Source organism: Xiphophorus hellerii, chromosome 24 (genome assembly GCF_003331165.1).
Source record: "Xiphophorus hellerii strain 12219 chromosome 24, Xiphophorus_hellerii-4.1, whole genome shotgun sequence".
Lineage (NCBI taxonomy): Eukaryota > Metazoa > Chordata > Actinopteri > Cyprinodontiformes > Poeciliidae > Xiphophorus > Xiphophorus hellerii.
Genome location: NC_045695.1, coordinates 2024959 through 2044361, shown reverse-complemented (window position 1 = coordinate 2044361; position 19403 = coordinate 2024959). Strand labels below are relative to the sequence as shown.

At 41.4% G+C, this 19403-nt stretch overlaps 3 protein-coding genes across 3 annotated transcripts in view; all 3 read left to right on the top strand.

Annotated features, from left to right (window-relative positions):
* LOC116716173 (histone deacetylase 4-like) overlaps positions 1-10623 on the top strand; it is a 72502-nt gene extending 61879 nt beyond the window's left edge. Inside the window, exons 26-27 of the mRNA XM_032557057.1 lie at positions 9582-9586; positions 10225-10623. Coding sequence (XP_032412948.1) covers positions 9582-9586; positions 10225-10278 — 59 coding nt within the window. The 3' untranslated portion in view covers positions 10279-10623. The remainder of the gene's footprint in view (positions 1-9581; positions 9587-10224) is intronic.
* Positions 3351-10623, top strand: LOC116716174 (ribose-phosphate pyrophosphokinase 2). Its single transcript, XM_032557058.1, has 7 exons — positions 3351-3669; positions 5744-5927; positions 6116-6214; positions 6867-6991; positions 7106-7279; positions 7393-7552; positions 9667-10623. Exons 1-7 carry the CDS (start codon positions 3548-3550, stop codon positions 9757-9759), a joined length of 957 nt encoding a protein of 318 aa, XP_032412949.1. The 5' UTR covers positions 3351-3547; the 3' UTR covers positions 9760-10623.
* A 979-nt stretch (positions 10624-11602) lies between these two features.
* Positions 11603-13896, top strand: LOC116716175 (thymosin beta-12). Its single transcript, XM_032557060.1, has 3 exons — positions 11603-11734; positions 12836-12948; positions 13032-13896. Exons 2-3 carry the CDS (start codon positions 12849-12851, stop codon positions 13058-13060), a joined length of 129 nt encoding a protein of 42 aa, XP_032412951.1. The 5' UTR covers positions 11603-11734; positions 12836-12848; the 3' UTR covers positions 13061-13896.
* The last annotated feature ends 5507 nt before the right edge of the window (positions 13897-19403 follow it).

The window sequence follows — 19403 nt, the reverse complement described above, 5'->3', positions numbered from 1 at the left end:
CTTTATTAGTCTGAATTCTGAAATGAACAAAAATGGACCTTACCAAAGGGGCCACTTTTCATTGGCTGATGCCCATTCTACGTGGTCACGGAGTTGAGTTGATCACCTGTTCAGGTTATTTTACCTTTGTTTCCCTTTGCTGTGGCTCATTACAGCCGCTGTAGTTTGTTGGACTAATTACCTCGTTCCTTTGTGAGTTTACGTCATTCACAACAAACATCAAATAGAACAAATACATTTCATAAAATTTTAACAAATAAATGGCTTCTACCGTGGTAATTATGTGAAATTAAATTAATTATATCCCAACTTCAGAAGATTTGCCTTTACCTTTACAGAGCTCTTTGGTTCCTCCTATCAGTCTGTAGCTTCTCATATTGACGTCATCAAACCAAATTTCAGATTAACCATAACTGACTGACCCCTGCTGGCCTCAGGTTTGCAACCAGCTTGTGACTGAGAAACCAGTAACCTGCTCCCAGATGATGACATGAACTTGTTAGTTCCTCTGTCCATGTAGTAGCTGATATATTGTGAAAATCCGGTAGAAATGATGCACTAATCCAGTCATGTTTACATAGAAACGACGGGCGCGAGGCTTTGTTTGTGAGACTTGCGGTCACGTGGGTCAGTTGTGGGCGGAGCTTGGTAAGGTCCATATCCTGATATTTGGTCGACTTGTTGAGGTCACTCAAGGATTTTTGAAGTGTTTCCTCCAATTGCATCCAAAGCTTGAACCCGACTCGTGTGCAAGCATCTCAATTTTGAGAAAATAAAACAAAATATTTGATTATGTCTGGCATTTAGCTTGTTATTTAAAAATGCTACTCCCATGTGACGTAAAACAAGAAAGGTTTAGGTTGATTTAATGTCAAACGATGAGGGAAAAATGGGTTTTCAGACAGTTTAAACAAATCCGGTTTCAGCTGTAATTTAAAGACGCCCATCATGTTTAAGCTGATATAATTTTATAAACTTGTAAGATTCGAAGTTGATTTGATGTTTTTCGAGCCTGACAATACATTCCACTTGTTACCTGTTTAATTTGACTTCTCTTAAGTATTTTTATTTTATTTTATTTTATTTTTTTGTAGAAACCTAAGTAACCCAATTTTTTCGTCGTCGTTTTTTGCTGTCTGCTCGCACCAACTTTAACTCTTTGCATGGTTTGTGAGTCAGCATGCCTGCTTGTCTATGTAATGAAAAGAAAAGAAAAAAAAGAAAGAAAATTGTATTTGCACAACAGAAGAACACTGGAGGGACTTTTAAGATGAAACCTCCCGGGCGAGGGAGGCCTATCTCCAGCCTCCGCCGGCTGAACGATTTACAAAGACTTTGACGCTGAGAAGCATTTGATATTTTTCACACGATTCAGCACTTACGGACTGCGTTTTAGAGAGACGTGCTCTGCCAAACCTCCGCAACATTCACAACTCCAAGAAGAGACTCCCAAAGAACGCTCTCGTTTCAAAGGGTTTTTTATTTTTCGTTTTTATTTTTGCAAATGACGGATGTTGTCTGGAAGGCAGTTTGGGAAAACCAAGGGCATCACCATTTGATTGTCACACCCACCTCGGCCAGTTCTATATATATTTATATATATAGAGACATATATATATATATATATAAACCACTGTGGCTCAAGAGCAAATCTTGGTTTACATGTAAATTGATGAGAAAAAAAAAGTTATTTTTTGTTTGTTTGTCTCTATTGATGAAAAATGTTCTCTTTCTTTGGGACCTACGCTTTAGACATTTCATCTCTGACATCATCTATAGAATATATTTCTGAAAATTACAAATGTTTCCTGTGTTTTTTTTTTTTGTGTGTTCGTTTTCTTTCTTTATGAAACCAGATAAATGTTTTGATTGAGTAACTTTCTTTTTGCTATTTCATGAATGCAGCGCATTGACAACAAGAAGTCTGAGCAGAATTGATTTAAAGAGATACACTTTGAATTATCTTGTTCCCAGTTTTGCTCAAAGTTCACAACAGCACAAAATGCTGTCGGGCAATCGATCCCTGCCGTGGGATAACTCCAGTATATCTTCTACTTCTGATTTTTCTGTTGATCTGATAATGTGACAAAGAAAAGAAGCTTCCCAGCACATGACAACTTAAAAAAAAGACTCTCAGATGACTTCTCTTTGAGTGGAAAATCTAATTACAAAACACAGTCTGGTGACTTTCCTCTAATTCTGCAGGAAAAGTTGCCTCTGCTCTGAAAAGTTGTTTCAGCTGATAAAAGAAGCAGTCATTATTTTTTTTAAGTGATCATAAAAAATACATACAAAAAGGCATTTTAGTGATATAGAATTAACTGATTAATAAAAATGCTATAGCATCAAAATATAACAAACAAAACGAGTGCTAACCTGTCAGTAAAAACATTTAGATCAATTTCAATCACTAAGTAAGCTCCTTTATCATTTAACAGATAACATTGTTATCAAAAATCAATATTTCAGATATTTTTGGGTACTATTCCATAAATGGGATAGGACTTCACTTTGCTGTGCAGAAAAATATCGGTCAAATTATTACTATTACTGCAGCTGTCACTTGATTGCACACACTAGGCAGCCATGTTAAATTTTGAGGTCTGTACTAAAGAGAAATCTCCAACTTTTCTACTTGGATTTTTAGCTTCAAAGTATTTTCTAATAGATATTTCTTTCAATGTGAAATTTCATCTTCCAAGCCAAACCGCAATTTACAATTAAACAAATTCACCTTTTCTTTGCTTCACTGTTATGATACGGCAAACTGCACAAATCTATGTCTTATTGTACAACTGTTTTAAAATGCCTGTCGTCATGGTGCAAGTTGGCAAATCTGTTAATTACTTCCCTTCTTATAAAAAAGAAATGGTGTAATGCAAAGAATTTATAAAATGATGTAATATTGAATTAAATTATGAATTAGATTTTTGCATTTTTATGATTACAAACTTAATTGGTGAAAAGAAAACTGAACTGATGGACAATATTTCACAGTAATCGGGGATGAAATGGTTCGTACAAAATGGAAGTTGAAAGGACGAAATGGCAACATGTAAGTACAAAGTGGGAGTTTACCTATAATTATATTATTATAAGACTTCTTACCATACAATATGGTCAACATTTATTTCAGTTCACATGCCAGCAATGTAATGTTTTTAGCCCGATATATCTCGTTAATACCTAATGTTAATGATTAAGCGTGCTAATGTTATCTGTCAAATTAATTACAGACAGCGGTGTGGGTTAATTATATGTTACAAAGCTTGCCATATCATGTATAGTAAATAATGACTGCGTGTATCAGTGACTGTCCAATGAGGAGCGGGCTCTTCATTTCTACATGCAAATACTGACCTCATATTTCCTCTCTGCCGTCTGTCCTCAGCGCTGCGACTGTGCCATGCTCAAGCTGCAACATTAGCACTCTTTACTTCCCCCCGTCTTCATCACCCTGTGGGGAGAGACCCCTCATTGCTTCCGCGATCTCCGTCGCCTTTTTGTTTTCAACGCGTCTGCAGCGGAATCCCTCAGTTTTGAGGACATGCCTAACATCGTGCTTTTCAGCGGGAGCTCCCATCATGACCTGTCCCAGAAAGTGGCTGATCGGCTCGGACTGGAGCTCGGGAAGGTGATCACCAAGAAGTTTAGTAACCAGGAGACGTGGTGGGTCCGCGGTTTATTCAAACACTGTGTTTCCCTCTTTGTTTTAGTCATTTTGCATGTTAAAATCAAGCTGTTGGTCTCGTACGGTGCTCCATCACCGTTATCACGTGTGTGTAGCTTAGCTTCAAGGCTAACATGTAGCCTCATGTAAACAGAGCAAGCTAATGCTAGTGTCCCTATACTCGGACAAAAGCCCATATTTAAGTGTTTTGTTATGTTTTTGACCTGCCTGCAGTTCAAACGAAGCAGAAAGTCTGACTTTAGAATCTGAATAATAGTTGGGCGTATTCACTGCTGCCTGCGACAAGACTTTGTCTCTCATTTTTCACGGTCTTGCTAAAGTTCTCACAGTTAGCTAAGAAGCTAACATTGCAACTTGGGACACTGTACTCGATTTTTGGGGTGTACTAATTTGGACACAACACCGTGTGGCGTTCTTCTGTTTAGCCTGACTGATTTCTGTTGCTGTATTTTTCATGTACTGTTATACATATGTATGTAATTGTTGCTTTATATCGGGGTTTTTGTAATGTTCTTTTTTATCCTTAGATTTCGGAGACAAAAATAACACAACCCAATACACGTTTACGTCGTTAGCATAGAAAATATACGGAAATAATATAGAAAACGCCCTTATTTATCATATGAAAACAGGTTTATGTTATTATTTAAAGTAGTTCAACAATTTATTCAGTAGTTTGTTAAATGCACAACTAAATATTCCTTAAATGTCCAAGTAATTCCTTAAAATTAAATATCATTTACTTCAATGTCATGAATCAAAATGAAAACAATTAAAATTGTCACAAAGCAAACATTAAAAAATTAACACAACAGATGAATAAATATCTGAAATTATTTAAATTAGTAAATAATTTATTCACTAGACAATATGCAAATGCTTTATTGATCCCAAAGGGAAATTTATATAATTTTAGTTTAATAAAAAAAGACATTTAAAATACATTCAGTAAGTTAAGCTATTTAGCTTTTCTATGTTTCATCATTTCATAATGAAATAATATGCAAAAATAATTTATAAAAATTTGTCTACTTTACATTTTTAGAGGTGATATATTTAGGAGCAAATAAATCTTTAACAGTTGTTAAGTTGTATTTGCCCCTCAGTCGTCGGGAGCCGACGCTGAAATTGTCACGTAAACCTGGGGCAGGATCTGTCCAGTAACGTGCAGTAATCATTCATTTACAGTCATTTTTCCAGGCGCTCAGGTGTGATTGGGTTACGGTTAGCAGCAGATCACAGAACTCCCAGCAGCTCCCTGCTGCATTGCCACTCTGCGTCAGGGAGGTTAATTACTCTTAACTCCACTGTGGTCAGATTCACATGCACACAATCCGTGCTCATTAATTTCCAACCTTTCTGATTCCTGCTCGGGCTTTAACCCGGTTCTTTCGGGTCGTGTGCGCTGCTGGGAAGGATGACCTGTTTGGGCCTCGTGCCGCTCCACCGTGGCGGTGTTTTTCCCCACGGCAGCGTTCATTTCAGCATGGACTTGTGGCAAACAAAGCAGTTAGAGTAGCTTTCTTTTGTTCGCAGGGTCACTTGTTGATCATTTTGTCTCATGGTAAACAGTAAAATAAGTTGGCGATGCCTTTCTAAAGCGGAGATGGGGAGATTTTGTCGTGGCAAGGCGGAGCTGAATTCTGAAAGAAAACCTGCACGAGATTTGAGTCTGAGCGTGTTAGAATGGCCTAGTCAAAGTCTGAGCTTAAATCCATTTAGGAAACAGTTGCAAAACTTTAAATTTGTTGCTGCTCTTAAAACACAAAGATTGCGCTGTTACCTTCTCACAGCTCCGCTCTGCTGCAGCGCCGGTCCGACCAGATGACCCCAAAGGTCAAGGAGCGAAGCGGCGGAACGGAGGGAGTTCCTGGAAATGATTTTGCACATTATTTTTCTGTTTGCTTTTTGTTGCAGCCGATGTTTAATGTTGTTCAACATTAATCACCGGTTGTGCGCCGCCGGCAACCCAAACAGCCTGGAAAACAGCAATGCTGCTAATGTGTAATTTTTTACTTTTTTTTTTATTTTTATTTTTTTATTTCCTGACAGCGTGGAAATCGGGGAAAGCGTGCGCGGCGAGGACGTGTACATCATCCAAAGCGGCTGCGGCGAAATCAACGACAACCTGATGGAGCTTCTCATCATGATCAACGCCTGCAAGATCGCCTCGTCGTCCCGCGTCACCGCCGTCATCCCCTGCTTCCCGTACGCCCGGCAGGACAAGAAGGACAAGGTCAGGCGAGCCGCAGAGCCGAGAGAGTTATTCCCCCGCAGCGCCGAAGTGGCGACTCCCAAAAGAAAGGGGAAAAAAAAGTTGTGCAGCACGTTGTGCAGGTGCTGGCACGCTTCAAAAACCCAGAGCGTCTGCACAGCCTGATCGTCGGTTTTTCTTTTCTTTTTTTTTTTCCCGTCTCGATTCAGAGTCGAGCGCCCATATCGGCCAAGCTGGTCGCCAACATGCTGTCGGTGGCCGGCGCTGACCACATCATCACCATGGACCTCCACGCCTCACAGATCCAGGTGTGTGAGCTCAACCTGCCAGATGAACATGTGAACATGTGTAAAGAGCTAAAAAATACACGAGCAAATGTGAACAAAATTTTGACTTTTTAAATTTTAGCTCAGTTTAAAAAGACTTCCAGAACTCAAATCCGTATTAACACACATGGAGTAGTTTGCTCAGCCTCTTTTTTACAAGAAAAAAGCTCTTCTTCCTCTTCTTCTTTAACTTTCTATAAGTGTTCACTCTTTCCACAGGTTTCTTCAAAATTTAAGGTCTAGAAACAAAGAAAAGTTGACTTTGTTCTCAATTCTGGCCTTAATTTAATCAATAACTTGTTAAATACATTGCATTTATATTCTACTTAAAAGAAAATATTTCAGATTACACATAGAAGAAATACTAAATAAGTGAGTGACAAAATGAATCTGTAGAAAGGTGACGATGTAATAGTGCCTGTTGAAATAAATGGGTGGCAAAGAGAGTGGTTAGGGTCAAAGGTCAGCAACCTTTTCAGCCCTGCGAGTCATTTTGCCTTCTGTTCAGCTGAACACTAGTTTAGACCCTCCAAACTGAAAAACCTTTTTATTTTATTTTTTTTACTCATCTTAGAAAATGAGTTTAGATTTTTAAATTCTACAATAATCTTCGGGGGTTTTTTGCGTTCTGAAGGGATTCTTTGACATCGCCGTGGACAACCTGTATGCAGAGCCCGCCGTCCTGCAGTGGATCAAAGAAAACATTCCTGAGTGGAAGAATTGCATCATCGTGTCTCCAGATGCCGGCGGAGCAAAGCGGTGAGCAGATTTGATAAGACACGTCAGGGTCAAAGGGCGGCGTCGCCGTGTCGGCACAGCTGATTAACAAACCCTCGGGGTCTCTCTGTTCGGTTCTGGTTGCGTTTCGCGCAGCGTGACGTCCATCGCCGACCGCCTCAACGTGGACTTCGCCCTCATCCACAAAGAGAGGAAGAAGGCCAACGAAGTGGACCGCATGGTTCTGGTTGGGGACGTCAAGGACCGCGTGGCCATCCTGGTGGACGACATGGCCGACACGTGTGGCACCATTTGCCACGCCGCCGACAAGTTGGTCCCCCCTTCCCCCTCCCCCTCCCCCTTCCCGTTCAGGTCCTCGAGACGTTCGCCGCTTGCCCCGAACGTCTCTCTTAAAGGCGCCGTGTTGGTTTGTCGTCCGTCAGGTTGATCGACGCCGGCGCCACCAAGGTCTACGCCATCCTCACGCACGGCATCTTCTCTGGCCCGGCCATCTCCCGCATCAACAGCGCGCCGTTCGAGGCCGTGGTGGTGACCAACACCATCCCACAGGAGGAGAAGATGAAGGCGTGCCCAAAGATACAGGTAGGCGTTTTACTTTTCTTTTTTTTCTTCTGCTTTTTCCGAACGTCACCTACTGATTCCCTCGACTTGAGTCAAACGATTTGGATTTCATTTCACAAGTTTTCTGCGTTTGATGAACTTTTGCCACCAATCTTCCTCATAGACTCGTTTGTAGTCTCCCTTCTTGCTTCATGATGACCTCTCAAAAGTTGGCTGCTTTTTGTCCTTAAACAACTTTGTAACTAAATTGGAGGTATGATGAGACTTCTTTCCCTTTAGAACATAGGTGTCAAACTCTGGCCCACGGGCCAAATTTGGCCCGCAGTGTAATTATATTTGGCCCGCGAAGCAATTTCAAATTAATATTAGAGCCGGCCCGCCGGTACTATACGGTGGCAACACTGTGACGCCCCATTCACCGCTTATACTACAAATCCCATAATGCTCTGCTGTTTTTTTGGCGCGTCAATCAGGACAGAGGCAGACACGCCTCCTCCTCTGTGTCAGTAGCACTTATGGCAGCGGACATGGATGTATTAGGAAGGTGGTGATCCGACTTCTTGCGCACTCCTTCGGTGAAAGCCCCGGCGCACCCCGCATCCCCGTGCCTCTCCCCCAAACCGCACTGCGACCTCAAACTACAGCTGTCACTGTGTTACCCTACCAAAAAATGGCGAAAAGAAAGACAGAAAATAGAACTTTTCTGGACAGGTGGGAGACAGAATGTCTGTTTACATATGTATGTGAGCAACTTTTCTCCTCAGTGAAAATGACGAAAACGTCTCATAGGAGACGTCTGACTGACGAACATCTTTGTTCAATAATGAAGGTTTCCTCAGCTCAAACTCTGAGCCCCGACATTGATGAACCGGCATCCAAGAAAAGATGCCAGGTATCTGGCTTGGCCGCATCAGAGTAGATCAGTGCACCTTTTCTTGTTACTCCAAGGCCTGAATGGTTTATTCATAGTTTATTTAATGATTTATTCATAGTTGTTATGTTATTTTATTTTCAAATTTATTAGCCTGTGTACGAAGCAAATTTTGACATTTACCTCAGAAAGGAGGCATTCAATTTTTATTTAAATTTTATTTAATATGCCATTTATATGTTTTATTATTATTTTTAGCAACTCAATTATGCACGCCTGCACTTTTAAGTTATATAAGCCTTGCTTGTTCAATATTTATTTGTAAAATGTTCAACCTTGGCCCGCGGCTTTGTTCAATTTAAAATTTTGGCCCACTGTGTATTTGAGTTTGACACCCCTGCTTTAGAAGACCAATCTTAACATCTGTACTTCCCAGGTTTTTTCCTCCAAATGTAACGATGTTCATTGAGGCCAGACAGTTTAGTTTTATTGTCATCAGACAACCGGACCATTGTCTCTGCGTCCATTTTCCAGCTGGAATCAGGCTGCAATGTTCAAATTTAGTTTTTGGAGTCGTGACTTCTTCCTTTCTGAGCGGCGTTTCAGTCCATGTCGTTACAGAACTTGCTTCACCGTGAATAACGGTCGTTGTCTGACCCGTACCAACCAGTGTCTTTTTAAAAATTTTTTGCAAATATCTGAAACCAGGGTTCATGTGGAAGTTTGGAAAGAGTAATTTCCTGCTGAAACCAGATATTTTTATACACCTAATAAAGACACGTAGTTTTGTCTGTTAAATCAGACTAAATCTTTCTCATTTTAGGTTTGTTAGAATTGTGTCTGTTTGATAAAAGCCAGAAAACATAGTGAGAATATTTTTTTAGTGATTTTAATGTTTTTTTTTTTTTTACTTTTTGTATTTTCTTTAAAATCAAATTACTGTTTGCTTTTTTGAGAGAGACAACATATTTAGTTACATTTTAGTTTACTTCATCCCTACTGTGGGATGTAGAAGACAGCAGTAACAAACTACATCATGTAACGGTGAATCCAAACTGTCTTCTCGAGTTAATTTGTGTTGTTTGTATCTCCAAAGTTGAGCTGGAAACGTTTGAATACTTACTTTGAGGATTCTTGAACGGTGCTTGAATGTCACTGAGAGCGTTGTAGTTTTCGGAGCCCCAGTGAACGCATCAGAGGAGGAAGTGAAGCTTTTAGAAAGTGTTACGCAGAACTGAGCTGGCTCTCCTGCGCTTCCCACCAGGTCATCGACATCTCCATGATCCTGGCCGAGGCGATCAGGAGGACCCACAACGGCGAATCGGTTTCGTATCTCTTCAGCCACGTGCCTCTGTGAGGAAGAACCACCCCGCCCTCCTCCTCATCCTCCTCATCCTCCTGCGTTTCTCCTCCCACGAGGCCTCTCTGGCCGGCACTTTCTGGCCGAACGGCCTCGCTCGTGTGACTCCCAAAACGGTCACACACACGCCCACACACACACACATCGTCAGTGACATTTCCACCCAGCAGACAAGACCAAGTTTGTATTTATGATTTCCCTGTTAGTTCTAAGTTTCACTTCAACCAAGTGGTCCATCTTATTTCTTTTTTTTTCTTTCTTTTTTTAAATTTCTTGTTGAATCCAGTTTCAGTCGTGCATTCCTCACTGGCATGCGACGCAAACATTTAAAAGCGTCTCCTTCTAACCTTTTTAACTCGCTAACAGTCTGACTTGATTAGGGATTCATATTCTGCCATCAGTTTTTTTTTTTAATCCTTTTTTACGAGCCACAACAAATGCAAGCTGCTGTCATGACGTTAGCATGACGTCTCTGATCTAATCCTTCTGATTGTATTAAAATGCTCTCCTAACTAACGCGAGGTGCGGCAGGCGCTTCGCCTGCTCTCTCAAATAAAGGTCATGAGAAGCGATGAAGCCCAAAGCTTTGTTTTTTTTGTTTTGTTTTGTTTTGTTGTTTGTTTTTTCTTTTAAATAGTGTTTAAGAATCCGGGACTTATTTGCTGTAAATCGCCGTCGCTGCCACAGTAACGGGTCACTTCTGGTGAGTAAAGGCAGGTTTCACAGTGTGCCTGAAAGCGGCTTGAAAGGTGATTTTTAAAAGAAAGAAATGTGCTGATTTTTTTTATTTTATTTTATTTTTTATGTACCACAGGAAAAGCTGTTTCTTTTAATAATAAAGTTCTGAAAATTGCAAACTGATCCCGACTGAGTCTGATTTTCCTCTTTTACACGAGCAGTCAGCAGAAGTAAATCCTCCCTTAAGTCTACGAAACATGAAATGAATTGGGCTAATTCGTTTGCACCTGTGTGGAAGTGGAGTTTAAATACATATTTGCATTAAAGTGGCGTTGCACGCAGGTAATAAAGGTGCAAAACTGATTGCAATTATGGATTGGCGTCTGCAAGAATGTCAAAAGCTGCAGGAAATGATCAAACTGAAAAAAGCTGCCTAACCTTTATATCGGCTCACATTAGAAATTAGTGGAACTGCAAATATTTTTCCATATTTGATTAACAAACCAATTAAATACACACCTGGAATTTATCTTAATTTTCACTTGAAGTTCCTTCTAGTTTACTGAAATCCCTCTTGAACATCTGAAACCTACTTCTTATTAACACTGATCTGATAATTCTCACATAAAATAATTATTTATATATATATATATATATATATATATATATATATATATATATGAGGAACATGCATGTTCTGCCTGTATTTCTCTGAGGGATGTTTAGAGGTATCAAGCACTAAAACTGCTTTAAAAAGGAGTATGGGCTACTAACAATGCCAAGTTTTCATTTATACATATATAATTGTGTGAATATATAAATAAATTGTTTTGGGGATAAACGTTTTGCTTAAGATTTCTTAATTCTTCTGCGACCCCAACTGTTAGGGTGTGTAGCGGAGATGTACGCCTCATCGCCACCAGGTGGCGCTTAGTGTTCACAATTTAGCAGAAAGTGAGCCAAACATCAGGAAGGTCACATTTTTAAGCACTTATATTTTGACACTAATAAGTCACCTCAGTATAACGGATGACATAAAGTGAGCGTGTCTCTTGTCTCATTTTGAATATTAAATTCACGTACTTTCATTCTTTTACCCTTTTGCTTCCCTTTTTGGAGAGCGTACTACCCCTTTCGTCCAGCGGAGGGCGACGGCGAGCGAATAGCGGGGAGGAAAGCTGGTGATGTCAGACGTCATTAGCATATTTCTGAGTATATGAGAGGCTTGCGCAAAGACGCCAGCACTACTGCAACCCACCGAGCACAGAAGTCTCATCAGTGAGCCAGCACATCGGTAAGCGCCTCTTCTCGGCTTGTTTCGCCCATCTTTGTCCCCGCTATGTGGTTCCAGCAGCGTTTATGGGGAACCAAGCGGTGGGATTAATGTTGGAATTTGATGAAGACGCAGAGGAAGGATTTTTAAAAAAAATTTTAGGCAGTATACAACTGGATTAGGAAGGAAACGTATTTAATTGGCTTCACTTTTACATTTTAATTCGGTAAAAATCATTTGGCATGATATAACGTCAAAGCTTAATTCGTCCTTTGTCTTGCGCACTGTCTGCTTTTCTTTGTTGTTGCTCTGTGTGCGCGTGAGCTGCACGCGCTCAGTCCCGTTATCAACCCGCTGCTTTTATCTTGTGCAGCGGACTATTTCCTGTTTAGAAATCCCTCCAGCTTTCTCTGTTAAAACCAAGACAGAAAGTGAAGTCGAAATTTGGGGGTTTTTTTGTTTCATTTAAGTGGAAGCTGAATGAAAATCTGGGCGGTGGTTCCCTCAGACTGCGACCCCGACGCCAGAAGTACGTGATTGGTGAATTTGCGGATGTTGCACAGCTGCCATCCGCGCTCAAATTAAACCGCTTCTGAATTTAAATTGGACTCTAAATAAAAGGCACGCATTCCCTGCTTTTCATTCTACTCCCCGTCAGTCCTCCCAGTCTACGCAGCATAGGAACTCCCATTGTTATGTAAATGCCAGACTAAGACTGGCTTCGGTGTCATTGTGCACCCCCCCATCCCCAGCCCCCCCAGCCCCCTTTGGGTGCAACATCCCCGAGCTGTGTGCGCAGGGCAGCGGGGATGCATGCCGATGAAATCGGGCTTTGCTGAGCCGCAGGCGAACAAAAGGAGGCGGTCAATTTCCGTGGACATTACAAGGAGCAGCTGAGAAAGTGATATTCGCTGGCTGAGATTTTTTTTTTTTCAGGCAACGCCCTTTCTTCCCTCCCCCTCTTCCTGATAAAAAAACAAGACCGCATGCTTGGGCGGATTTTGAAAATACGTCATTAATATCCAACAAGCTCCTTTCCCCCCACGCCCCCTTCAGGTTTCTTGCATATGCTGTAAATTAACTCTCCATATTTTTTTTTCTTTTTTGCTCCTCTTCTCTTAGACTAACTGCAACAATGAGTGACAAGCCCGACATCTCAGAGGTGACCAGCTTTGACAAGTCCAAGCTGAAGAAGACAGAGACGCAGGAGAAGAACCCCCTGCCTACGAAAGAGAGTAAGCTCTAGCTTTGGACCCTTGATTTCTAGGATTTACTGCCAGGAAAAGTTGTCTAAATCTCTTTATTTTGTCTTTGACAGCCATTGAACAGGAGAAGCAAGCATCATGAAGCCCCTCCCTTCCCGTCATGCACTGTACACCCCCTTCTCCTCCTGCATTGCCTTGTTTTCAGTCACTTCTTTTAGCTGTATAACTCTGTAACCGAAATTATGAATCGACGACTATAACCAAGCTGCACAGCCATGTGGATGGATGATGCCTTTGTCAGCCTCATCCCCCTACCCAGTTCCCACCTTCGTGCTCCGTTCTGTTGGCCTGTAACAGAGGAGGAGGAGGAGGGGGCTCTGATCTGGTCCAAACGCCACCGAGACTGCCAATGCTGACCTGCAGGTTGGGGGGCCGTGGGGCGTGGTCTGCGCTCCAGGAAGCTCATCATCGTCGCACCTTCACCACCACCCAGCATCCCGTGTGGCTGCTTTTGCGCCAAAGCCGAGGCGTCGGGCTCTTTTTCTTTTTCGTCTTCTAATTTTCGGAAATGCACAACTTTGTTCGTACGCTGGCCAAAATGTAAATGCCCAAAAATTGATACTGTCACAACTTTTTTTTTTTTTTTTGTATGTATACATACACAGATTAAAATAACGGATTTCATCTTGATCTAGGAGAAGCTCAAATGGACCTATCTCGCGGTCCGATTGTAACATACTTGGGCCCTCTTTGTTTTCTGAGCGATTCAGGGAAGCGCTTGTGTTGCAATCTCCCCGAGTTGTCTCTGTTGAGGAAATTGTTTGGGTAACTGGTTCTGTGTTTGCTTTGAACTGTTAATCAAACTTCTTTTGGAGTTTTGTAAATTTCCCAGCAGTCATGTTACTCTGCCACAAACCATTGCCAGAAAATGGAAAACCGTGAAATGTTGTAATAAAAAGAATTTGTTACTAAAATGAACTCTTGACTGCTTATTCTGGCTACATCACACACTCTCGGTTGCTCCCTGCATTGTCAAAATGCTTGCATGACTTTCAAATTTACTTCTAAATGATTAGGTTGAGTAAACATCTGCCAAGCCTGCCTTGTTTCCTGGGATCAAGGAAATGCACTGCCCCAAACAATCTTGTTGGCTAAATGCTATACCAGTGCTAATGAAGCTAAACGTAAGGTGCCAAAGTCCAATCCTCAAGGGCTAGCATTTTTGCAATTGCAGAGTTATCCCTTCAACACTTGTACCAAATGTCTGCAATGCCTTGGTTTTGTAGAGGCTTTGCAACAAGAATTCATTTGCTTTTGGTGTCGTGGAGGTAGAGTAGGTCTCAGGAACCCGGCCTTAAGACAACTCTGCATTGAACACCTGTTGACCTGGTCGTTATATCCTGGCCTGACCCAGAATGCAGGGTGTCTCCTGCAGGGGCTTAACTCTGCCTTCGTCCTGAATTAGCCACTTGCTATGAGGTCTAATGACATTAGCATGGTATTTCTTTAAGACGGTGGTCTCATAGCTCAACGTCCTGCAACTGTTAGATGTTTCTCTGCTTCAGCACACCTGGCTCCAATATTAGCTCATTAGTAGAGCTCGACTGCATGTCAGTGAAGCAGTTTAGCCATTTGATTCAAGTTTGTAAGACTATGGACTCTGGCCTCCGAGGACTGCAGGTTGAGATCACTGCTTTAAGAGGTACTAGTACATCTGGGTGTTTTAACAGGACTGAGCTCCAGCGGAGCAAATTGTTTTTGTAATGACACTGCCAATACTGTCAATGATATGTCGGTATTGAAGTCAAAATCTCGCAAATGTACACAATAGTTTCAATCCCTTCAACTACATTTGAACTTGGAAAACTAGCTAGTCAACGAATCTTGGTGTAAGTGGATTACTGTTAAATCAGATGCTCCTAATGAGGCATTAATCTCACTGGGGGAGGGAAGAGCGGCGTAGCCGTGCAGGTCAGTGGGGAAGTGGCGAAGGGACGAGGCAGACCGCTCCACGCTCCCAGATGGGATTACGTCCTCTCTCCTCAGCCTTCCAGAGAAAGTGGATTTCAAGGGGAGCAGCTGATAGGGTGGAGCCGGCGCAGGGAGGTGGTGTTTGGTGGGGGTCGGATGTGTCAGCACTGAGCCGATCCCCACGCCTGTCCTGCCTGGTAACCCATAGCAACAGCTGCTGCTGAGTCACCGCCTTGCTGGGGTTGGGCGGTCGGATGCTCGGTCTCCCCGGCGAGCATCAAACCTGTTCCTCTGGCGCGGTTCTAACACCCAGGAGATTATGAATGTTTTGTCTATATTTAGATGCTTTTGTCCATCTGGCCCCTCCAGCATTGTTTCTCCAGTGAAGGCATTTCTTTATTACTAGCATGATTTATCAATGGTCACTGACAGGAAGTCTTCCACTAATGCAGCTCCATTACCAGGCAGCTAATGGATGTAGCGTCTTTGTCTTTCAGCTCTTATAAGAAGGAAGTGGACACTGAAAATACTTTCCTTTGACCACATTTTATCCTAAAAAAGGGACATTTTTGTTGTTGTTGTTGTTGTTGCTGGTTATGCTAAAATATTCCAACATCTGCTGGATTGAATCACTTAGAAAGGACAAGCTTAGAAATATATTTTCATGTCAATATCTCAAAATACATTATTTATCTCCTTATCCTGAGGTGATGGAGCTATTTATGTTGTTATGCTTCTTCACTTAAATCTAGTAAATATTTCAAAATAAGAGCTCAGAGATGAGACAGTTAACTCCAAAACAGGCAATTATTAAAAGATGATTAGAAATCTGAATAGTTATTTTTTTAAAATAATCTCTCTTATGATATTGGCATAAATTATGCTTTATTCCAAGATAACTTCATGAAAATACATTTTAAAGCAAGACTGCCTTTTTCTGTCTAAAATATCTCTATATTTTAATGATTTGTTAATCTTATTAACAAATCGTTTTCTTGAGATTTCTTGATATGTTGATCTTTGACCTGTAAAGTCAACTTTAAATTGCCGCTAAGCTAGCAGCAAGTTTACCACAGACAAAAATAAATGTTCTATTGAGAAATTAAGATATTTAAACCATAATAAAGGCTTAATAATGATTTTCCTCGACATAATATAATAAAAATAAATTTCCAAACGTGACCGGTGCTAACAAGTGTTGCTAGGCCAAATTAGCGAAATACTATCTTGTGAAAATACCCAATAATTCTCTAAGATAAGGTGCTTTATCTTGAGATTAAGTAGTTACGTTCAATAAAGGTTCTTTCACTTGAAAATTGGAGAAATCATCAAATTTTGTATCTTGAGATAACTTTGTGTAAAAGCATCTTCTGTGCTTTTATATACTGCTATTAAGTTGTAGGGGGTTAAAAGAGGTAAATCTTGAAAAATAAATTGTTTTTCGAGATGACAAGACAGGATTAAAAAAGATATTGAAGCTGGAATAAACCACAAAAATCCTCGTCATTTTGACATATTGACATTTGCTTTCCCAAGCTAATGATATAAAAAATAGTTTGGCCAACTTGAGATGGTGAAAAATAGCTCCATGGAGTGGCCTTCATCCCTAAAAACAACCCCCCGACTCTTCCTCTCATTTCCTCCAGGACTCAGTTTCATTATCCATCCCTCTCTGACAAAGACAAAACGCTGCGTCTGCTGTGGATTTCCATGGCAACCGCCCATTCTGGAGCTGCGTCTGACTGCATGCTAACACCTGGCCATTGGCATTAATAATATCCTCGCCTGTCTTTGTCCGCCAGTGTGGCGCAGAGACATGCAAACAGACCCAAACAGGAAATGGATGTTTGTGCCATATTTCGGCTTCCTGTCTGAAGCATATCTCCTTGTTCTGTCTGTTGTCTATGTATTATTTTTTTGGTTTTCTGTGTCTGCTGCTGTCTTTGGACATCTAGCGTGACAAAGAGAGAGGCGACTGATTGTCCGTTCTTCGCCCGGCTGCTGTGTTAGAGGTCACCAGCTGCTCCCCCACTGCTGCCTCCTCTTCTTTTTCAGAGACATGGTGATGTCGGGTTCAGCCCGAGACTTCGGACTGTCATGCGATATGATTTTTGAAGCGGATGGGGACTCCCACTGAAACTGAAACCGGAGTTGGATGTAATCTTTTAATTGAGCTCGAGGGGGGAAAAAAAAAAAACGTTAGAAAAACGAACCATTCACAGTTTTTATGATCAAAAATAATGTTTTATTTAGACCAGCAGTGCTTTGCAACACTATTCCTGGAGTTACGCATATTTTTTTCGACGTCAATCAAAAACCTCAATTTGTTTGTTGCCATTTTCATACGATAGACCAATACAATCTGATTAGTGTGGCATGCATTTGCTGTAGCCACCCCAGTCAACGAGTTAGCTACGGCTTTTTAGCGAATGTCTCCATGAGCAAACTCAATCATATTGGATGAAAAGTGACTGTAAACATCAATTTTGAAATTTTTACCACACATTATTGAGTTCACCTAGGTTTGTACTTTGACTAGGCCATTCTGGCACTTGAATATGTGTTGTTTTGTACTATTCTGGTGTAGCTCTAGTGGTGTGTTTAGGTGAAAGGTGAATTTTCACCCTGGTTTTAGGTTTTCTTCCTGTGTTGTTGTAGTTTCATGCAACAACACAGCATGATACTGCCGACGCCAAGTTGCAGATAATTGTCCTGACCTGATTAATCAATTTGGTGAACTCAAACTTGTTTGTATTGGATTTTATTCAGGTGTATCAGAGTACAAGGGGTAGAATGCATTTTTCTTTCCACTCTAACTTTATGGAACTACTTTGTGACCAAAATCACCAAAGTTTCTGGTTGCCGCATGAGAGAATGGTTTCACCGAGAGAATTTATGGATTTCTGAAATCAGCCGTTTACAAAATGTTTCCTGCAACAAAAAAAACAACAAAAAAAAACAGGCCTGCTCGACGTTTCGTCACACTTTTTTCTTCTTTTTTTTGTGCAAGGTGTTTACAGCAACCTGTCGTTCCCCATCCGGACTTTGCAGGAAAGCAGGAACTGCTCTTTTATTTATTTCAATATTTTTTTTAAACCAGCGCATTCCTGAGCAAAGAGACAAATTGCTCTGACATAAAATAAAGGTGAGAAAAAACAAAACGACTCAAAGACTCAAAGAAGCCGTTTTGTTATTTTTTTTTTTCATGTCTGTGAGAAAGCAGACAGGAAGCAGAGAAGCAGCGAGAAATCCCCTCTCTCTCTCTGTCAATTTAAACTGCATGCTATGCATGCAGTTGCATAAATAGCAATTACATCAGATCTTTGTGGGTTTAGTTGAAAGCCTGCTGCACAGTTCAGCAGACCAACTTCAACACCAAGTAGCTAAACTGCAGCCTGGCTATCAGGGTGAGAACAAAGCAGGTGTGCCCCCCCCCCCCCCCCCCCCCATGCTCTGCCAGTCTGGCCCCAGGTGGAGCTCTGATCGATGATGTCTGAACAACACCCCCTGCCCCATTTGCTTCTAAATGCATTACCCAACGCAGGAATCGATGCAGCTGCAGAGACAGCAGAGCTCATCATGTGTCAGCCTGACTCACTCTGACTTGTTGAGAGGAAAATATCAACTCTCAGGAGTGACGACGAGCAGAAGGAGACGTTTTATTTATTTATTTATTTTGCGGCTGGACTGAGCCATGGGATGTGAAGGCGAGGGGGGAGGAGTCACACGAGTGCGCGTCACCTGGTTGGACCCGCCGAGTTCAGACGGGCAGGAGCTGCTGGCGACCGGAGCTGAGCGTCTCCACGCCTCCTCCTCCCCCACAGCAGCCGCCGATCGGGGCCTCGCTGCTGCTCCTCTGCTGGAGATGCTTCACACTTTTGCTTTCTGTCTTCACCGCACTGCACACAGGACATTTCTGCAAAAAAAAAATAATAATAATAGTAATAATTATATATATATATATATATATATATATATATATAGTCTGGATGAACAATTTCTTTCAGCACTTTCAATGCTGTGATGTTTTTTTTGTCTCATTTAAATTAGTCTTTTACATCCTTTTAGAAAAATTTGACCCATTGTTTTTTGCAGAATTGCTTTAACTCAACTGTGTTTTGGTGTCGTTTTTGGTCAGCCATCTCTCTCTCTCTCTTTCTCTCTCTCTCTCTCTCTCTCTCCTGGGAGGCCATTTTTGCCCCGTCTTTTTGCAGTGGTTGAATCATTAACTCTGACTCTGTGTGTGGGAAATGGTCGTCATCGTGCTTCACTGGAGCCCCAAAGCCTCAGGAATGACATTGTAAATCTTTCCAGAATGATAAATGTCAAAAGGCTGCTCTTTGAGGTCGTTTCGCCTACTTCATGTCGTCAGGCAGGTCCACCTGTCTGTAAGCTGTTTTTAATCACAAACTGTGTTTCCGTTGACCATATAATTGACATTTAGAAAATAAATTTGCTGGATGGAAACAGGCCAATTTCGAAAAAAAATAATAATAAAATCGCGTTTTCTGATT

What these genes read in the sequence shown, in the direction of transcription:
- LOC116716175 (XM_032557060.1), top strand. Translation starts at nt 12,849, where the DNA reads ATGAGTGACAAGCCCGACATCTCAGAGGTGACCAGCTTTGACAAGTCC. An exon ending in CCCCCTGCCTACGAAAGAGA is followed by an intron (nt 12,949 to 13,031) that starts GTAAGCTCTAGC and finishes TGTCTTTGACAG; the next exon opens with CCATTGAACAGGAGAAGCAA.
- LOC116716174 (XM_032557058.1), top strand. Translation starts at nt 3,548, where the DNA reads ATGCCTAACATCGTGCTTTTCAGCGGGAGCTCCCATCATGACCTGTCC. An exon ending in GGCAGGACAAGAAGGACAAG is followed by an intron (nt 5,928 to 6,115) that starts GTCAGGCGAGCC and finishes GTCTCGATTCAG; the next exon opens with AGTCGAGCGCCCATATCGGC. An exon ending in ATTTGCCACGCCGCCGACAA is followed by an intron (nt 7,280 to 7,392) that starts GTTGGTCCCCCC and finishes GTCGTCCGTCAG; the next exon opens with GTTGATCGACGCCGGCGCCA.